Genomic DNA, 21,922 nt, shown 5'->3' with positions numbered 1-21,922 from the left:
ACTCTGAATTTCAGAATACTTATTCTTACCTGGTCAGTTACAAGCTTAATTCCCTCAAGGAAAATACAGTATAATTTACATTAGAATTAAGAAAAAAGTTAAACAACAGACCTGTTGAATAATTAAACTGTAATTCTTTTTTTCTAATGAATAGGAACAGACTGAGCAACAGCAGAATTACTTAATACTCTCGAAATAATTAATTATATATATAAAATGATCATAATAATAACTGATATTATTAAATCTATGCCAAGAACTGTTGTAAATACTCTACATACATTAATTTATTTATTTCTCACAGAAATCTAATCATACTTCTCATTTTGCAGCTGTGGATATAAAAATGATGGTCAATCTCTAGTGAAGCATTTCTCATTTCTAAATAACTTCTGTCACTACTTCAAATACAGTATACTCAAGTCTTCCACTAGATTCTCCTGAAGTATACATGTTAGCCTATTACTGACACTACTACCCAACTGTCCCCTAAACTGCTATTCCTTATTTTTCACTTAAAAGTTTATGTACAGTAATTTGTAAGACTATTCTAAAACCAAGCTGGGTGAAGTGGTGTACACCTGTACACCAATAATTCAAGAGGCTGAGGCAGAAGAATCTCAAATTCAGGACCAGCCTTGGCAACTTAGTGAGACTCTGTCTCAAAATAAATAAAAAGGGGTGGGAACGTAGCTCAATGCTCCTGAATTCAATCCCACAACCAGAAAAAGATTATTCTAAAGCCCAATTTTAAAAGATATTTTTTAAAAAATCAATATTTTATTTAAATGTTTCCATGCCATCACGGACATGTTGAACTAATAACTGATTATATTCAAATAATCTATTTTGATTCTTTTATTTTTGCCAAAGCCAGTGTAGGTTACTGAATTTCACATTAGAGTTGAAAATCAGAAAAATGACATGAGAATAAACATAATGTATCATGTGGATCAAAAAGCTTAAATGGGGGCTGGGCTTATGGCTAGGTAGTAAAGCGCTTCCCCAGCATGTTATGAGGCACTGGGTTCAATTCTCAGCACTGCATGTAAATAAATAAAATAAAGGTCCATTGACAGCTAAAAAAAAATAAAAAATAAAAAGTTTGAATTTTCCTCCATTAAAATATATACATAATTAAATTTTATATAGAACTAGTAGAATTATCTAATTTTTTTCTTCTCTTTATCTTTGAACCTAGAAATATTTAGGGACACTGAGAACCTAAGGAAAAAAGACTATAGATCAGTTATATCCACAGTGTAACATTACATTCCTTCATATTCTGAGCCTGAAACTCAAAGCCTGTATTCTCAGTTTATGGATTTTTGCTGAAATTTGATCTGATTCAAATTATACTCAACTAATTACTATACCACTCTGAGTTCTAACAACTTGTGTGATCAGGAGCAGAAAGCAAAATCTAAAAGATCTCAAAGTGGTAAATCTCACATAGAAAATGCTGCTTGAATATACATGAATCATAAAGCAAAAATTAATATCAGACAGAGATAAGAATAATTAAGTACTTTAAATGTGTAATGAAGGGGGGACTAAGGGTATAGCTGACTAGTAAAGCAATTGCCTAACATGCATGAGGCCCCGGGTAAGATTTCCCAGCACTGAAAAGAAAAAACAAAATTATGACATGTGTAACAGGAAACAATCCAAACATAATGCTTTATCACTTTCCTAATTTTATTAAGACTATTTAGCAAAACAACATGATCCTATAGAACATAGACTTAAAAGTCACTCAAGATTCTTCATCAAAGTCTAAATAAACTCTATTTCATTATCAGAAAGAGTTAATTTCACTTAGCAGATGTTAAGAGTAAAGTCCAGGTTAAATTATTAGAATAGGAACATACAGTGTAGTGCAGCTCAGTGAACAACCAAGAATTGACTTTTTAAAAAATAATTTGTGGGGCTGGGGATGTGGCTCAAGCGGTAGCGGGCTCGCCTGGCATGCGTGCGGCCCGGGTTCAGTCCTCAGCACCACATACAAAGATGTTGTGTCCGCCGAAAACTAAAAAATAAATATTAAAATTCTCTCTCTAAAAAAAAAAAATAAATAAATAAATAATTTGTTCCAATTAGTTATAAATGACAGCAGAATGCATTTTGACACATTGTATACAAATGAAGCACAACTTCTCATTCCTCTGGTTGTACACAATGCAGAATCACACCATTCATGCAATCATACATGTACACAGGGTAATGATGGCCGAAGAGCTGACTTTTAATCAAGTAAAAAAAAAAAATCAAGATGTTCAAATTCATAAATTAAAAGTTCATCTGGTGGGGCTGACCTGGTGGCTCAGTGGTGGAGTGCTCACCTGGCATCCTTAAGGCACTGAGTTCAATCGTCAGTACCACGTAAAATGTAAAATAAAGATATTGTGTCCTCTTAAAACTAAAAAATAAATATTAAAAAAAAGTTCATCTGGTAACCAGGGACAGTGGCACATGCCTGTAATTCCAGTGACTTGGTTGGTTGAGGTAGGATAGCAAGTTCAAGGCAAGCCTCAGCAACTTAGTGACAGCCTGTCTGAAAATAAAAGGAACTGGGGATGTAGCTCAGTGGTGGAGTACCCCTGGTTCAATCCCCAGCACTATTTAAAAAAAAAAAAAAAAAAAAAAAAAAGCTTACCTGGAAAATATTAATTTCACCAATAACTATTTGCTATTCTAAGGTTTCAGAACTCTCAGCAAGTAAATTAACTAAGAATCAATGAATATAAATGTTAAATTAAAATAATAATTTCATCTTTATGCTAACTTTCTTCATTTACACTCCCTTATGGCCTTTTTACTTCAATTAAAAAAAATGGCTGAGATTAAAATCATTTTACTCATAACATAAAGTATAGAACCAAAAGTCTGCCTTGTACAATTATAGAAACCCTCATTTTTCAGAATGCAACAAAAAGGTTGAATAAAGAAAGAACAAAGGCAGTCAGTCTCACCTTTAGTGTTACATCACAGAGTTCTCCATTTTCATAAAATTGAAGGAGAGAACCATGAAAATCTTTCCAAGCTTCATTTGCTTCAAAGATAAAGGAGTCTTCTCCATCACAATCACTAATTGAAGATCTATTCTTCATTTGCTGGTGCTGCTGCCTTTTCCCCTTAGTGAAGTGATTCTTAGTTTGCTTCCCATTCATAGATTCTGAAGCCATTTGCAACACTCTTTTAATATAGCTCTCTTCTCAAACGTGTCATTTATCTTTTTTTTTTTTAAGGTAAGAAGACAGACAATAGATGCAGCCACTAAACTTCAAACATTTTCCAAAATTTACTCAATTGCCGTTGTACGGTTTGCTGAGATTGGGAAAAAAGAGGAAGACAAACCAAAAGGAAAAAACCTTAAATTAGTAACTATAATTAAAACTATATATAAAATAACCATATCAATCATTACTAAAACAGTAACATTGAAGTTTTTATGCTAAATGGCATGAGGCCCTGGGTTTGATCTCAGCACCATATACACAAAAAAATTTAATAAAAAAATTCAAGGGCTGGGAATATAGCTCAGTTGGTAGAGTGCTTGTCTCACATGCACAAATCCCTGGGGTTCAATCCCCAGCACCACAAAAAAAAAAAAAAAAAGAGAGAGAGAGAATATTCAAAAGCGCATGACTTTGAGATGTGGAAAGTATCATCTTCAAAGGGAGAGACCATGAACTAAAAATTTTAAGTTTAGAAATTGCTCAGGGATGCAAGGAGAAAAAAAACAGATGGCTGTTTTGATTCAATAAGGTTCATCCTAGATTCTGAGGTCAGACCATGGTTTTACCACTTACCAACTATCTAACCCTGGGAAACTGACAACCTGCTTAAACCTCAGTTATCTTTTCTGTGAAATGGAAATACCACTTGCAGGAATATCTTGAGGATTAGTGATATTAAGTGGCCAGGTGTTAGAAACTGCTACATTATAATATAAAGACTTCATTTTATTCCTATGTAAAATGTATTAGTATTCACATGTAAAATCAAACTTACCTATCACCAAAGTATGTTTAATGAGTATTCACAAGATCAGCAGTACTATGCCCTAATTCTATTTTGGTGACAAAAACAAAGCAACTATTCAACCACTTATGGGTTGGCATGATCATTTTTGAAGGCTTTATCTAATCCTCAGTTTTTTCATCTATAAGCAAAGATACCTACCCATTCACAGGATTATCCTAAGAATTACTTGAAATGCAATAATAGATTTACAAGTGCATATAATCTATAAATCATGGTACAAATATTCATATTATTAGAGTGGAAAACTTTAGATATTATGAAACTTCAGAAAATTATAAATACTTTAACCAAAACTTTAGTTGCATCAGCTTCTTTATTGTTAATCTCTCAGTTTCCAGCTTTTGAAGAAACCAAAATAGTCTATGCTAAATTACAGACTGTAGTTCTTAAAGTTTTTGTGGTAGACCCCAATGAGTCATGTCTTCATGTAATCCTGCTGCATGCCGGAAGAACCTATGACTTGCTTCTAATTAGTGGAATATGGGAAAGTGATGAAATATCATGCTCTTAATTATTGTTAGTCACCTTTTCACTGCTGTGTCTGAAATACCTGACAAGAACAACTTAGAGGAGGAAAGGTTTATTTTGGGTTCACAGGTTCAGTCCTTGGTGGGCCAACTCCACTGCTGTAGGCCCAAGAAGTGGCAGAACATAATGACAGAAGGGTGTAACAGAGAAAAGTGGCTCTGTTCATGGAAGCCAAGAAAGAGAGAGGGAGTAGGAAAAGAGAGAAAAGCACTAGGGACAAAATAAAATTCCCAGGACACCGCCCCTGCCCCAGTGATCCACTTCTTCCAGCTATATCTCACCTGCCTACAATTATTACCTAGTAATCCATTCAAATTATTAATCCTTCAAGTGGATCAACCCATTGATTAGGTGATAGCTTTGATAATCTGATCATTTCACCTCTGAACATTCCTGCATTGTTACATGAGCTTTTGGGGAGATACCTCATATCCAAACCATAACAGTTATACTACATTATATAATAGCTGTATGAGCAGACTGGAGTGAGAGGCTCTCTGGCAGGCCTCAAAAAGCGAACTACTATGTGGAGAGCCATATAAGCAGTAAACTACAGGCATTCCCAGGACCTGAAGGAGGCCTCTACCTTAGTAAAAAGTTAAGGACTCATTCATTCAGCTCTGAAGAAATAAATTCTACCAATGACTAGAATGAGAGTCAAAGAAGATTTTCCCATAGTTGAGCATCAACATGGAATGCAGCCTAACACTTCACTGCAGATTTGTGAAATGCTAAGCATAAAAAACAACTAAACTATACCAAGAATTCTGGCCCACAGAAAGTTGGAGATATTAATTGTGCATTAAGTCACACTAAGTTTTGTGTAATTTTTTACACACCATAGATAGTGCTACAGTTTGGATCTTGAATGTTTACCCAAAGGCCCTTAAAGACTTGGCCAACAGCCTGTGGCACTACTGAGAAGTGATGAAACCTTTCAAAGGTGGGTCCCTACTGGGAGGAAGTTAGGTTTCTTGGGGCATGCTCTTAAAATGGATATCAGGACTCCAGTCCTTCCTTTCTCCCTTTTTGCTTCCGGGCTACCATGAGGTGAAGGGCTTCCTCTATTATGCTCTTTCACCATGATTAACTGCCTCTTCACAGGCCCAAAAGCAACAGGACCAAGTGAACCACAGATAAAACTATGAGTCGAAATATGTTTCCTCTTATAAGTGGATCCTCTTGGGTATTTCATTACAGTGAAGTAAAGCTATGGTTTGGATATGAGGTATCCACCCCAAAAGGTCATGTGAGAATGCCAGAATGTTCAGATTAAATGATTCAATTATGGGAGCTATAAACTAATTAGTAGATTAATTAATTTGATCTATTAGCAATTTGAATGGATAAACTAGATGGTTAACTAGGCAGGTGTGTCATGGCTGAAGGAGGTGGACTAGTGGGACATGCTCTTGGGAATTATATCTTGTTCCCCTGGCTCTGCCTGCGCTCTCTCTCTCTCTCTCTCTCTCTCTCTCTCGCTCTCTCTCTCTCTCTCTCTCCTTCCTGGATGCCACAAACAGCTTTCCTCTGCCATACCCTTCTGTCATGATGTTCTGCAGCACCTCAGGTCCACAGCAATGGAGTCTGCCAACACAGGCTGAACCTCTGAAACTATGAGCCAAAATAAACTCTTCCTCCTCTAAGTTGTTCATGCTATGTATTTTGGTGCATTGATGAAAAGCTAAGGCCCTAACTAAAACATCTGTTAGGTCTAATATTTTATCTGACAAAGGCATTTATAGATATTCTAATAGCCATCAACTACCATAACAAGTGTTTAAAGTTCACATTTCTGCTTCAAAATTAAGAGCTTGGGGGTGCAGCTCAGTGATAAAGCATTAGTGTAGCATGTACTAAGACTTGGGTTCAGTCTCCAATACCACACACACATACACAAAAGATACAGACTGGCTAAATGGACTAAAAAATATGCTTCCTATAAGAAACAAATTTCTAGTAAAGATACTGATTAAAAGAATGGAAAGGTAATATCCAAAGCAAATGGCAGAATAGCTATATTGATATCTGATAACAGAATAAACTTCAATATAAATGATAAGTCACTTCATAATGGTTAGGGGATCAATTTTAAAAGAGGATATAATGACTATTTGATTTATATACCCAACAATAGTGTTGTTACAAAACAAACACTGTTATGTCTGGGGACTAGGAGTGTAGTTCAGTGGTAGAACACTTGCTTGCCTGACATTGATGTGTATATGAGACACTGGGTTCAAGCCCCAGTGTCACACACATAAAGTCTCCCAACAAAGAAAAGCAATGCAGGACCAGATGACTTTGCTGATGAATTTTACCAAAGACTGTAGAGAAAAACTAACACTAATTTTTCTCAAACTATTCCATGGAATTCAGAGAGAACACACTTCCAAACTCATTATTTAACGGACAGTATTACCCAATTACCAAAATCAGACAAGGACATAACCAACAAACAAAACAAACAATTACAGAATAATACTTCTGAGCAACACAGATGAAAAAACTCAATAAAACACCAGCAAATAGAATTCAACAGCACATCAAAAATACCATTTACCATGACCAAGTTTGTTTTATTCCAGTTAGTCAGCTTTCCATCACTTTGACAAAACACTTAAGAAAATCAAATTAAAGAGAAAAGATTTATTTTGGCTCACAGTTTCAAAGATTTCTGTACAAGTTTGTCTGGCTCCTTGTCTTGGACCTGAGACACAGAATATCATGGCAGTGGAAGTATGTGGCAGAGAAGGCTGTTCATTCCATCCTAGCAGGAAGCAAAGAGAGAGGAAGTATCCAGGGGCAAAATATAGCCTTCAAAGGCATGCCCTCAATGACCCACCTCTTCCAAGGAACGAGGCTCCATCTATTAAAGTTTCTATTACTTCCCAACAACATTGTCAACTGGGAGCCAAGCCTTCAATACATGATCCTTTGAGTAACATTGAAAATACAAATCATAATACCAGAGACGCAAGGATGGTTCAACATTGCAAATCAATAAACATAATACACCACTTCAACAGAATGAAGAATAAAAACCTTGATAGAAGCCAAGAAAGCATTTGATAAAATTCAACATCCCTTCATGCTAAAAGACCTGAACAATTAGATATGGAAGGATTATATAGTGGGTTATGAATGCAGATCAATGGTAGAGTGCTTGAGTGGCATCTTTGAGGCCCTGGGTTAAGTCCCCAGTATCTCTCTCTCTCTCTCTCTCTCTCTCTCTCTCTCTCTCTCTCTCTCTCACACACACACACACACACACACAGGCAGCTGTATATGGCAAACCCATAGCCAACATCATACTTTATGGGGAAAAGCTGAAAACATTTCCTCTAAGATCAAGATGAAAACAAGGGTGTCCACTCTCTCACCACTATTATTCAATATAGTACCGGAAGTTTTAGACAAAGCAATTATGCAAAGTAAAGAAACAAAAGGTATTCCAATAATACAGGAAGAAGTCAAACTATCCCAGAAAAATCTAAAAAGAGTTCACCAAAAAATTATTAGAACTAACAGTTCAGTTAAGTAGCAGGATACAAAATCAACATACAAAAATCTGTAGGTTTGGCTGGGAATGTAGCTCAATGGTAGAATGTTTGGCTGGGAATGTAGGCTCTGGATTTAAATCTCCAACAAAGAAGAAAACAAAATCAGTAGCTTTTAAAAATGAATTTGCTAAGATAGAAATCATGAAAGCAATCCCACTTATAATAGCTAACATAATTGTATATACATATAATTATATATACATATATATTGTATTTTTATATTTATATGTAAGTTATTTTATCTTATAAATTATTATTTATATATCTAAATTATTACATATAAAATATTATATATACATATACACGGGTCTCTGTATAAAGATATACACATATACACACACATATACATACATGAATAAACTTAAACAAAGAAGTGAAAGATCTCTACAATGAAAATCAAAAAACACTGATGAAACAAAGACACAAAAAGATGGAAAGACCTTCCACGTTCATGGGGTGGAAAATAGTTAATATTTTACACAATGCCCATTAAATACCCATGACATTCTTCATACAACCAGAAAAAATAATCCTAAAATTCATATGGAAGCAAAAAGACCCTAAATAGTCAAAACAATCTTGAGCAAAAAGAACAAAGCTGAAGGAATCACAATACCCGATTAGAAGGAGGTATACCACAGAACCATAATAACCCAAACAATACATTAGCATAAAATTAGACACATGGGCCAACAGAACAGAGATTCCAACACACACACACACACACACACACACACACACACACACACCTATAGCCAATTGCTTCTTTACAAAAGTGACAAAAACGTGCCGGAGAAACGCCAGCCTCTTCAATAATGGATATCCACACATAGAAGACTAAAATTTGACCCCTATCTCTCACCTTGTACAAAAGTGAACTTAAGTTGGGCATGATGCTACACACTTTATTCCCAGCTACTCAGGAGGCTGAGGCAAGAGGACTGCAAGTTCAAGGTCTTCCTGGGCTACTGAGCAAGATCCTGTCTTATTATTAATTAAATAATAATAATAATTATTATTATTATTGGCAGGAGACACAGCTCAATGGTACACACCAATGGGTTCAATTCCTAGGACTACAAAACTTTAAAAAAGTCAATTCAAAATTGATCAAAGACCTAACTATAAGACCTGAAACACTCAACAGAGTGAAGACACCATGTACAAAATGGGTGAAGATATTTGGTAACTATTCATCTGAGAGAGGGTTAATATTAATATCTAGAATATAGAGCGGGGAGCAGTGGTGCATGCCTGTAATCCCAGCGGCTAAGGAGGATGAGACAGGAGGATCTTGAGTTTGAAGCCAGCCTCAGCAAAGGCAAGGTGTTAAACAACTCAATGAGACCCTGTCTCTAAATAAAATATAAAATAGCCCTGGGGATGTGGTTTAGTAGCCAAGTGCTCCTGAGTTCAATCTCCAGCAACCACCCACCCCCCCAAAAAAAGAAAAAGGAAAACCAGAACATATAAGGAATTTAAAAAATGTTTAACAAGAAAAACCCAAATAATCCAATTAAAAATAGAAAATGATCTAAGCAGACAATTCTCTAAAGAATACAGATAGAGTGGCTGTGGCTGTGGCTGTGGCTCAGCAGTAGTGCACTTACCTGGTATGTGTGAGGCACTGGGTTCGATTCTCAGCACCACATATAATAAAATGAAGGTCTATCAACAATAAAAAAAAAATACAGATGGACAACAAATAAAGAAAAAATGTTCACTAGCCATCAGGGAAACGAAAATCAAAACTACAATGAAATAAAGAAAAAGGGGGGGAAAAGCATAATGAGATATTCCCTCACCCCAGTTGTAAGAGCTATTATCAAAAATACAAAAAATAATATGCTAGCAAAGGCATGGAGAAAATGGTGGAAATGTAGTGAGTGGATCCATTATGAAGGACAGTATGGAGGTTCCCAAATAACTAAAAATAAATTTTTTTAAGTTAAAAAAAAGGAAAATAGATTTAATCATATAATCCAGCTATTCCACGTCTGAGTATACACCCAAAGGAAATGAAGTCAACATACCAAAGAGATAACTGCACTATTCTCAATACCTAAGATAAGGAACCAGCCAAGGTGCCCATCAACAGTTGAGTGGACAAAGAAAATGTGGTACATACACATAATGAAGTATTATTTAGCCATAAAATCATGTCATTTGCAGCTTTGAAACCTATGCATACAAAAAAACTATATAATGTTACCTCTACTAAAGAGATAAACAAAGTATTAAAAAATACTAGCAAATATAATTCAGCAGAATACAGACAATTATCACAATAACCAAGTAGATCTTATCTTATCAAAGAGAGTTGATCCTGAGACTGCATGGCTGCTTCAATATTAAAAAATAAATAACATCTATTCACAGCATATTAAACCCATAACAACCATAACTACACCACTATAACAACACACTGATAACAACATATTGAAGAAGAAAAATACCACATAAAAAATGTAAGATCTCTCCAGTCAACAATGCATAAAAAGAAGAAAAAAGCACACACTGGAAAGAATTAAAATTTTACCTTTTTGTAGACATAATTATCTATGTAAAACATTCCCAAGGAACACAAGAGAACTAATAAATTTAGATAGGTCATAAAATATAAGGAAAACATACAAAACTATTATATTATTATATTATATTATATTATTATATTATATTTCTAAATGCTTAAATTGCATAATTGAAAACTGAAATTTAAAAATTCACCATTTCCAGTGGTTCAAGAAAATAAAACATACAGGTATAAATCTAACAAGACATATAGAACCTGTATGTTGAAAAGTATTGTTAAAACAAATCAGAGAAAACTAAATAAATGGACATCTACAGGTTCATAGCCTATTAGAAAACATAATAAACGTTAATTTTCTGAAAACTGAAGTTCTGATGTAAAACAATTAAAACCAAAATCACAAAAAGTTTTTTTCTGAGACACAGATGAGCTAAGTCTAAAATTTACAATAGAAAGTAACCAAAATACATAAAACAATTTTAAGCTGGGCAAGGTGGTGCACGCCTATAATTCCAGTATCTCGGGAGGCTAAGAAAGGAGAATAGAGTGTTCAAAACCAGCCCCAGCAACTTAGTGAGGCTCTAAGCAACGCAAACCCTGTCTCAAAACAACATATAGGGGCTAGGGTTGTGGTTCACAACGTCGCATGTGCGAGGCCCTGGGTTTTATCATCAGTACTACATATAAATAAATAAATAAAGGTATTGTGTCCAACTACAACAAATAAATAAATAGATAAATAAATTTTTAAAAAGGGCTGAGCGTGTGTCTCAGTGGTTAAGCACCCCTGGGTTCAATCCCTAGTATAAATAAATAAATAATAATTTTAAAACAGAATAAAATGTAAGAAATCACACCTGATTTTAAAACAACATATATGCCTTCAGCAACATAAATATAATAGTATTGGGTTATCAAAGTATAAGAGAAATATAATTTAGTCCATGCCATACTGCTATAAATAAATGATGGAATTAGTAAATAAATAGGAAAGAACAAATTTCCCATGAAAAAGAATCTCAAGGGTGTAGCTCAGTAGTAGAACACTGGCCTGACATGAATGAGGACCTGGGTTTAATTCATAGCATCACAGGGAGAAAAAGCAGGATTCCAAGTAAATTATGTAGATACTTAACACTTGAGATGTGGTCTGCATATTATGACATTCTTCTAAGGAATACAGTGTGAAAAGAAGCAAAAAAAGACTAACTTTATAGTGAAGAAACTTGACAAGCACTACCACAGACAAGTGATTAAGGTTAGCATTAACATTAGTATGTCACACTGATAATATGTAGCCTTGATTTAATATAATGTGATGAGAATGGCATTTTATCTCTATGGTATCTACCTCTTCAAAGTGCATAACGGCAGTCTAATCATGAGAAAAAAATCAGACAAATCCTACTTAAGAGGCACTCTATAAAACATCTGACAAGGTGATGAAAAACAAGGGAAAATCTGATTATTGAGAGTCAAGAGGAATCCAAAGAGAAATGACAACTAACTTAAAAACAGCATACTCCAGAGACACAGCCACATCAATGTTTATAGCAGCACAATTCACAATAGCTAAACTGTAGAACCAACATAGATGCCTTTCAATAGATGGATGGATTAAAAAAAATGTGGTATATATATACACAATGGAATATTACTCAGCAATAAAAGAGAATAAAATCATGGCATTTGCAGGTAAATGGATGGAGATAGAGAAGATAATGCTAAATGAAGTTAGTCAATCCCAGAAAACCAAATGCCAAAAGTTTTCTCTGATAGAAGGAGGATGATTCATAGTGGGATAGGGAAAGGTAGCAGGGGAGGAATAGACGAACTCTAGATAGGGCAGACGGGTTGGAGGGGAATGGAATGGGATTAGAAATGATGGTGGAATGTGATGGTCATTATTATTCAAAGTACATGTATGAAGACATGAATTGTTTTGAATATACTTTGTATACAAGCAGAGATATGAAAAATTGTGCTCTATGTGTAATAAGAATTGTAATGCATTCAGCTGTCATATATAAATAAAAAAGTGGCCTTTAGTTAATAAAAATGCATTAGTATTAGCTCCTTAATTGGTACAAATGTATCATCTAATGTAAGATGTTAATACTAGGAGAAAAGTAGTTGAGGGGGTAAATGGCAATTCTCTGTGCTAGCTTCACAATTTTTCTCTAATTCTAAAATCATTCTAAAATATGGGCTGGGGGTGTAGCTCAGTTGTAGAACACTTTCCTAGCATAGAGGAACAAACTATTTTAAAATTTAAAGAAGCTTATTTTTTTTTAAAAAAGACAAGATAAGAATGATAAGCAGAGATATATCAATTACTCAGAAGGGAAAGTTCTGAAATAGACCTAAAGAAATATGGCTAACTGATTTTTGACAAAGTCCAAAGCAATTCAATGGGGTAAAGAATTCTTTCAACAAATGATATTAGAATAAGAGGGTGAACATCCATTTTTTAAAAAAATCAGACTCTTGGCAATTAACTTAAATGAAAATTTAGGTTTGCACAAAAACTTGTATATAAAAATTTATAGTAGCTCTACTCAAAATTGATAAAACCTGGGCACAATCTGTTATGGTTTGGATGTGAGGTGGCCCCCAAAAGCTCATGTGTGAGACAATGCATGTGTGAGAAATGATTGGGGTATGAGAGCCTTAACCCAAACAGTGAAATAATCACCTGATAAACTGGGTCTGACATGGAGTCTAATAGAGAAAAATGGAGTTGAGTCTAATAAAGAAAATGGAGTCTGATCTGAGTCTGGGAAATCAGAAACTACACCTAGGAGATTGAAATGTTAAGGTTCCCAAGGTCCCGGCCCATCCTAAAGAACTATTAATGAAGCAGCTCCCAAGCAGATAGGGAGGTGCTAATCAATTCACCCTAGGCCTTTATGACCTGGATCACTCTTCCCCTGTCCCAATGGCCCATGTTTTCCACCTTTTCCTTTTCGCAAACCCACTTGCATCCCCCATCACATGCAGGATAAAAGGGTAATGCCAGATTCATGGGACCCCAATAGAGCTGCAGAAGCCAAATCCGATGCAATCACACAAGAGTCTTTATTGCAAGCTCGAGCTTTTTACCCCTTTTTAAATAAATCCTGCTTTATATGCTTGCCTCACGTGCTTCTGGAACATTATACTTCAACATGTGAGGAAGCAGAACTCTCATCACTGGTAACCGGTGGTATCAACATTTCCAGTAAAGCCCCTCAGAACAGAGAAAATAGACTTAAAAAAAAATCTAATGGATCATATTTTATTGTAGACATATCTTGACATGAGTAAACAAAAGTTAATAAATTTAAAATATTTGATTTCCTCTTGCTTCACTGGTTAACATAAAACACATGTTTTTTTCCCAGAAAGTATTATTATGCTAGTATGGAGATTCCTCAAAAAACTAAGATGGAACCACATGACCTAGCTAGACCAAAAGACATACTATAGCATACTATAGGGATGCACCCACAGCAATGTTTATAGCAACACAACTCACAATAGCCAAGCTAAGGAACCAAACAATGTGCCCTTCAACAGATGAACAGATAAAGAAAATGTGGTAAACATATACAATAGAGTATTAGTCATAATTTGTTAGTAAATGGATGGAACTGAAGACCACCATACTAAATAGAAAGAAAAAAAGGACCCAGAAAGTCAAAGCCCAAATGTTTTATCTGATATGCAGAAGCTAATCCAAAATAAGAAAGGGGGATGGTCCATCAAAATAGAAAAAAAGATAAGGGGAGTAAAGAGGATTCAAAGGGGAAGGAGGAGGGACAGGGATAAGGGAATAAATCTGACCTAAATTTCTTGTGTGTGTGTGTGTGTGTGTGTGTGTGTCTGTGTGTGTGAGAGAGAGAGAGAGAAAGAATATATATCACATGAATCTCACCATTTTGTATATCCACAAGGCCTAATTTTTTAAAAAGATTATTGTGTTAGTGAGTTTTAGCACTGAAAAATGACATTTTGTTATTCCATGAAACATTTCCTTTCCCTCATCTTTTTAGGATTTTTTGTTTGATGGGGATTAAATCCAGGAATTCCTGTACTCTAGGCAAGTGCTCTATCTCTGAGAGACACCTTCAACCCTACTTTTAAATTTTATTTTGAGAGAAGATCTCACTAAATTGCCCTGCTTGCCTTCAACTTGTGATCCTTTTGCCTGAACCTCCTGAGTAGCTGGGATTATAGTCATGCTCAATAACATACCTGGCTACTACCCCCCCACACACACATTTTTAATTGGTGCATTACAGTTAGTTGTACATAATGATGGGATTTGTAGTTACATATTCATACATGCACACAACATAACAGTATCATTTGACCAATATCACTCTCCAGACTTTTTTTAAAATATTTTTTTAATTGTCAATAGACCTTTATTTTTTTACTTATTTATATGTAATGCTGAGGACTGAACCCAGTGCCTATCCTGTGCCAGGCAAGCACTCTGCCACTGAGCTATAGTCCCAGCACCCCCCCACACACACTTCTTAATATACAAAAATAAATGATTCTGTGTTGAAAATTCAAAATAAGAAACCAAAAGTGATTTTTAAAACATGGAAGCTACTTGAAATTAAGACATTAAAATACTCCATTTATTTATTTTTAATTACAGTGCCGGGGGTTAACACAGGGCCTCTGGCTTGCTCTACTGAGCTACAACCCTAGCCTTCTTTAATCTTTTTTTTTTTTTTAAGTTGTAGATGGACACAATACCTTTATTTATTTATTTATTTATTTATGTGGTGCTGAGGATCAAATCCAGTGCCTCACACTAGCACTCCATCACTGAGCTATAACCCAGGCCCTCCTTTAATCTTTTGTTAAATGGCAATACCCATTTTAGTTCTCTACATCTCTCAAAAGTTCTTGATAAAACACAAAAGTCATTTGTCAAAACCCACAGAAAGTCTAACACCCAGAGTGAACCCAATGTAAACTATGGACTTTAGAAGATAATAATGTCAATATAAGTTCATCAATTGTAACAAATGTTACAACTGATAAGGGCTTCTGACTTAGGGAAAAGTTGTTTCTGTGGTGGCAGTAGGCATATGGGAAATTATAATTTCTGCTCAACTTTGCTGTGAACTTATAACTGCTCTAAAAATAAAATGTAATTTTAAAAAGGGTGGTGGATCAAAATTTATCTACTCCTCATTTTTTTTTTTTTTTTCCCAGTGCTAGGGACCAAACCCTAGCCACCCACATTCCTCTCGAAAAGTTTTATTTGAATTTCTGACTGTGAATTGAGTTTTCTATTACAGAATTCGCAATTATTACAAAATATATTTAAAAACCAGTATCAATATGTTAATCAAATGCTAAAAAGAATTAGTAGCCTTAAATGTAAAAATTAGGGCTTGAGATGTAGCTCAGTGGGAAGAGCACTTGTCTAGCATGCACAGGCCCTAGGGTCCATCCCAAGCACTGCATAAAAAATGAAAATGATAAGTGTGTAGAGTTAAATACTGCATCTTGAGATTTCTTTTTATATTTAAGTTTACATCATTTGGTATTTTAAAGGTAATGTATAAAGTGACAACAAGTTTTAAGTGGGTCATTCAGATTGACTGACAAACTAAAGGTGACAGGAGGCAGTAGGAAGAAAAGCAGTAGCTAATGCCAAAACTAACTCCGAAAAACTTTCCAGGCACCAGCAATAAAAGCAGCTTACCCAAGTGTACCCACCCTGTGGCAGAAGCAGGATACCGAGAAGGAGGAGGAAGAGAGCAAAGATGATGAACACAAGAGTCAAGCAATTATCAATTTATATAGGAGAAAGACAATGCAAAGGGGGAAAAGCGCATCCAACAGATAAAATATTTATCAACCTGGTTCGAAGGACTTTTCCCCAAAGTATTTTCCTGAAGTTAGTTGTAAGTAATATTAGCTTAAGGGAAGAGCTCAAACCTAAAGAAATGCAATCAAAACAGTTTAAAAGAAATACTGCAAAGTCTTTCTCATAAAAATCAGAAATAAACACTGACAAAAGAAACAATATAAAAAGCTTTCCAAACCCGAGACGCTAGGACTGTGCAAGTCCAGTAAGGACGAGGCTCGGGTTAGTAAATACAAACTGGGTGGAGAAGTCGCTCTCCTTGAAGAAACCAGCAAGCTAATTATAAAACCAGAACTGAGGGATAAAGAGCTGTCATCCGTGGGAGTCAAACAACAAGGAGCTGTGACGTGCTTTGAAACAGCCTGCAGTTTCTGGTGTCACACCAGGAGGCACTCTTCCATAGGGTCTGCACCACCGCGATGGAGAAGATACCCCTAGCGCAGGAGCCGGCACCTTCTGAAGGCAAGTCGCCAACCGGTGGCTACGACCCCGCACCGGGGCGCGCGGCGAACACCGGGGGGCCGGCGAGTCCCGGACTACCCGGGTGGGCTGCAAGTCCCCGCGCCGCGTGGCCCCGAGCCCGCCCCCTCTCGCCCACCCCCGCAGGCCGCTAACCCCGCGCCTGCCCCCGCCCTGGACCCGCAAAGCACCTGCCTGCCCTCTGTTCTACCAAGGAAAGAAGCCCCCCCGCGAGGCTGACCAAACCAGAGGCTGGGGTTCCCCAGAGGAGAACAGCAGGATCCCGTTCCTCCCGCCAACGAGGGCGACAGAAGCAGCACTGGGAAGCAATAGGAGCGGGAGTTCTCGCCGCCCGGGCCCCAAACCCTCTCAGCTGTGGAGTTTTGGTTGCTGCTTGAGGGCTCGAGTTTCGAGCTGCGCGACGACTAGAAGGGAGCGCTCGAAGTAAGCGGACGGCATCGCACGAAGGAAGAGGGGCGTGAGGGAAGCCGCGTGTCGGTTACCTCAGTCGTCGTTCCTCCACTCCGGTCTCCCCGATACCGCCGAGGCTGCAGCCACGGCACCCAGCTCCGGAGCCTGGCGCCTCCCGGCCGCCCCCGGCGGCGTGCTCCAGTCCCGCCCGAGCACTCAGCGGACGCGCGCCTCTCCTGCGCGGCCCCGCGGAGCCCCAGCCGGCGCCTGGCGTCCTCTCGCTTCAGCCTTTAAGAGCCCCGGCCGACGAGGCGGGGCGCGCGAGGGCTGCGCGCGGCACGCTGGGAAGTGTGGTTTTCGGTTACCCCTCGCGGAGTCCATCCCCGCCTCCTGGCCACTGCGGCTGGGTCCCCCCCACCGCGGCCACGCGCTGCTGGGGGCCGGCGCTGATGCCCTGCGGGGGGGAAGCACCCCTGGGCCCAGAGGACGTGCCCCCAACACGTTCTTAGATAGGACACTTAGTACCGCTGCAGTTATCCACTGTTTCTCTTCGATGGCAGTAGAAAATTTGATTTTTTTATGTGTCCAACAAATCCCTTCCTGAACGATATGAATGTTCTTAGGATTTATATCTTTAAAAATGAGAAGGGTAAAAAGGCTTGTTGCTTCTATTTCTATCTCACTTTCACACATTTTCTCAAAGGATATACAAAACAGCTTATGTTTGTAAATAATAACCACAGTTTATAGTAAGGAAGCAGTTGACTGAATTAAGCACTAGCTGCTAAAACCATTAAGTGTAAAAAAAAAAAAAAAAAAAAAGAAAAAGAAAAAACGATGTTGAAATGTTTTTCAATTAAGTGGATTGTCGAGGGGGGATCAAGAAAGCAAACAATTTTTAGAAAGATATTCTAAAAAACAACTTTTAGAAGGACAGAACAACCTCATGTTTCACAATCCTAGAAATTTATTTCATGATAAATTTAATCCCAGGACATTTATCAGTGTTAGCATATAACTTTGCATTGAGTTTTCTAGGAACACACACATTTTGCAGCGTATGTAAAAAAACCCCAAAGGACGATTTGAATTTGAAATTTCACTTCTAGAAAAATACTGCTTTTTCTTTTCACATAGAAGCAATTCTTAATGTTTCCAGGTATTCCTCTTCGGAGCAAATTTTACAAATTTACTGTAAATGCCCTTAGAAAAAAAGAGGAAGATCAGTTTTAAAGAAGTGTGCACTGAAGAAAAAAAATTTGTTTATGTGATATAATAATCTATATTTAATAAGACCGTATTTTAATAGAGAACTGCCTTTTTCTCTGTTTTTTATTATTATTATTATTATTATTATTGGTTGTTCAAAACATTACAAAGCTCATGACATATCATCTTTCATACATTTGACTCAAATGGGTTATGAACTCCCATTTTTACCCTAAATACAAATTGCAGAATCACATCGGTTACACATTCACATTTTTACAAAATGGCATATTAGTGACTGTTGTATTCTGCTACCTTTCCTATCCCCTACTATCCCCCCTCCCCTCCCCTCCCATCTTCCCTCTCTACCTCATCTGCTGTAGTTCAATTCTCTCCCTTCCCCCCCTTTTCCCCTCACAACCTCTTATATGTAATTTTGTGTAACACTGAGGGTCTCCTACCATTTCCATATGATTTCCCTTCTCTCTCCCTTTCTCTCCCCCCACTCATCTCTGTTTAATGTTAATCTTTTCCTCATGCTCTTCCTCCCTTTTCTGTTCTTAGTTGCTCTCTTTATATCAAGGAAGACATTTGGCACTTGTTTTTTAAGGATTGGCTAGCTTCACTTAGCATAATCTGCTCTAATGCCATCAATTTCCCTGCAAATTCCATAATTTTGTAATTTTTAAGTGCTGCGTAATACTCCATTGTGTATAAATGCCACTTTTTTTATCCATTCATCTATTAACGGGCATCTAGGTTGGTTCCACAGTCTAGCTATTGTGAATTGTGCTGCTATGATCATTGATGTGGCAGTATCCCTATAGTACGCTCTTTTAAGATCCTCAGGGAATAGTCCGAGAAGGGCGATAGCTGGGTCAAATGGTAGATCCATTCCCAGCCTTGCCAGGAATCTCCATACTGCTTTCCAAATTGGCCTCCCCAATTTGCAGTCCCACCAGCAATGTACAAGTGTACCCTTTTCCCCACATCCTCGCCAGCACTTATTGTTGTTTGACTTCATAATGGCTGCCAATCTTACTGGAATGAGATGGTATCTTAGGGTGGTTTTGATTTGCATTTCTCTGACTGCTAGAGATGGTGAGCATTTTTTCATGTACTTGTTGATTGATTGTATGTCCTCCTCTGAGAAGTGTCTGTTCAGGTCCTTGGCCCATTTGTTGATTGGGTTATTTGTTTTCTTATTGTTTAATTTTTTGAGTTCTTTGTATATTCTGGATATTAGGGCTCTATCTGAAGTGTGAGGGGTAAAAATTTGTTCCCAGGATGTAGGCTCTCTATTTACCTCTCTTATTGTTTCTCTTGCTGAGAAAAAACTTTTTAGTTTAAGTAAGTCCCATTTGTTTATTCTTGTTATTAACTCTTGGGCTATGGGCGTCCTATTAAGGAATTTGGAGCCCGACCCCACAATATGTAGATCAGAGCCAACTTTTTCTTCTATCAGGTGCAGAGTCTCTGATTTGATATCAAGCTCTTTGATCCATTTTGAGTTAACTTTTGTGCACGGCGAGAGAAAGGGGTTCAGCTTCATTTTGTTGCATATGGATTTCCAGTTTTCCCAGCACCATTTGTTGAAGATGCTATCCTTCCTCTATTGCATGCTTTTAGCCCCTTTATCAAATATAAGATAGTTGTAATTTTGTGGATTGGTCTCTGTGTCCTCTATTCTGTACCATTGGTCCACCCTCCTGTTTTGGTACCAGTACCATGCTGTTTTTGTTACTATTGCTCTGTAGTACAGTTTGAAATCTGGTATCGCTATAACTCCAGATTCACACTTCCTGCTTAGAATTGCTTTTGCTATTCTGGGTCTTTTGTTTTTCCACATGAATTTCATGATTGCTTTATCTATTTCTACAAGAAATGCCATTGGGATTTTGATTGGCATCACATTCAACATGTAGAGAACTTTGGGTAATATCACCATTTTGATGATGTTAGTTCTGCCTATCCATGAACAGGGTACATTTTTCCATCTTCTAAGATCTTCTTCTATCTCTCTCTTTAGGGTTCTGTAGTTTTCATTGTATAAATCTTTCACCTCTTTTGTTAGGTTGATTCCCAAGTATCTTATTTTCTTTGAGGATATTGTGAATGGAGTGGTTTTCCTCATTTCCATTTCAGAAGTTTTGTTGCTGATATACAGGAATGCCTTTGATTTATGCATGTTGATTTTATATCCTGCCACTTTGCTGAATTCATTTATTAACTCTAGCAGTTTCTTTGTGGACCCTTTTGGGTCTGTTAGATATATTATCATATCATCTGCAAATAGTGATAATTTAAGTTCTTCTTTTCCTATTTTTATGCCTTTAATTTCTTTTGTCTGTCTAATTGCTCTGGCTAGTATTTCAAGAACTAAATTGAATAGAAGTGGTGAGAGAGGGCATCTCTGTCTTTTCCAGATTTTAGAGGGAATGCCTTCAGTTTTTCTCCATTTAGGATGATGCTAGCCTGAGGTTTAGCATATATATCTTTTACAATGTTGAGGTAAGTTCCTGTTATCCCTAGTTTTTCTAGTGTTTTGAACATAAACGGATGCTGTACTTTGTCGAATGCTTTTTCTGCATCTATCGAGATGATCATATGGTTCTTATCTTTAAGTCTATTGATGTGGTGAATAGCATTTATTGATTTCCGTATATTGAACCAACCTTGCATCCCAGGGAAGAATCCTACTTGATCATGGTGCACAATTTTTTTGATATGCTTTTGTATTCGATTCGCCAGGATTTTATTGAGAATTTTTGCATCCAAGTTCATTAGAGATATTGGTCTGTAGTTTTCTTTCTTTGAAGTCTCTTTTTCTGGTTTCGGGATCAGGGTGATGTTGGCCTCATAGAATGAATTTGGAAGAGCTCCTTCCTTCTTTTTCTATTTCTTGAAATAGCTTGAAAAGTATTGGTATTAATTCTTCTTTGAAGGTTTTGTAAAACTCCGCTGTATACCCATCCGGTCCAGGGCTTTTCTTGGTTGGTAGTCTTTTGATGGCTTCTTCTATTTCTTCCTTTGTTATTGGTCTGTTTAAATTGTGTGTGTGTCTTCCTGACTCAATCTGGGCAGATCGTATGACTTAAGAAATTTATTGATATCTTCACTATCATCTATTTTATTGGAAGATAGGGTTTCAAATACTTTCTAATTATCTTCTGTATTTCTGTAGTGTCTGTTGTGATATTGCCTTTTTCATCCCATATGTTAGTAATTTGAGTTCTCTCTCTTCTTCTCTTCATTAGCATGGCTAAGGGCCTGTCGATCTTATTTATTTTTTCA

The 21,922-nt window shown here is 36.9% G+C and overlaps 1 protein-coding gene across 5 annotated transcripts in view; it reads right to left on the bottom strand.

Annotated features, from left to right (window-relative positions):
* Positions 1-17,695, bottom strand: part of Klhl8 (kelch like family member 8) — a 42,346-nt gene extending 24,651 nt beyond the window's left edge. For 2 of the 5 annotated variants that reach the window (XM_046457654.2, XM_046457655.2), the window contains exons 1-2: positions 17,512-17,694; positions 2,973-3,327 (exon numbers count right to left, since the gene is read on the bottom strand). In XM_046457654.2, coding sequence (XP_046313610.1) covers positions 2,973-3,185 — 213 coding nt within the window. In that variant the 5' untranslated portion in view covers positions 3,186-3,327; positions 17,512-17,694. Of the gene's footprint in view, positions 1-2,972; positions 3,328-4,329; positions 4,351-17,511 lie in introns of those variants that run through there. The other 3 variants (XM_046457656.2, XM_046457658.2, XM_058583402.1) reach the window with 3 other exon arrangements.
* Between the last annotated feature and the right edge of the window lie 4,227 nt (positions 17,696-21,922).

This window comes from Marmota monax, unplaced genomic scaffold (assembly GCF_021218885.2).
Source record: "Marmota monax isolate L192 unplaced genomic scaffold, Marmota_monax_Labrador192_F-V1.1 WCK01_AAM20220418_F8-fsc00128, whole genome shotgun sequence".
NCBI classification, from domain to species: domain Eukaryota; kingdom Metazoa; phylum Chordata; class Mammalia; order Rodentia; family Sciuridae; genus Marmota; species Marmota monax.
Note: the sequence above shows the minus strand (reverse complement) of the source record. Positions and strands in the feature narration are given on the sequence as shown.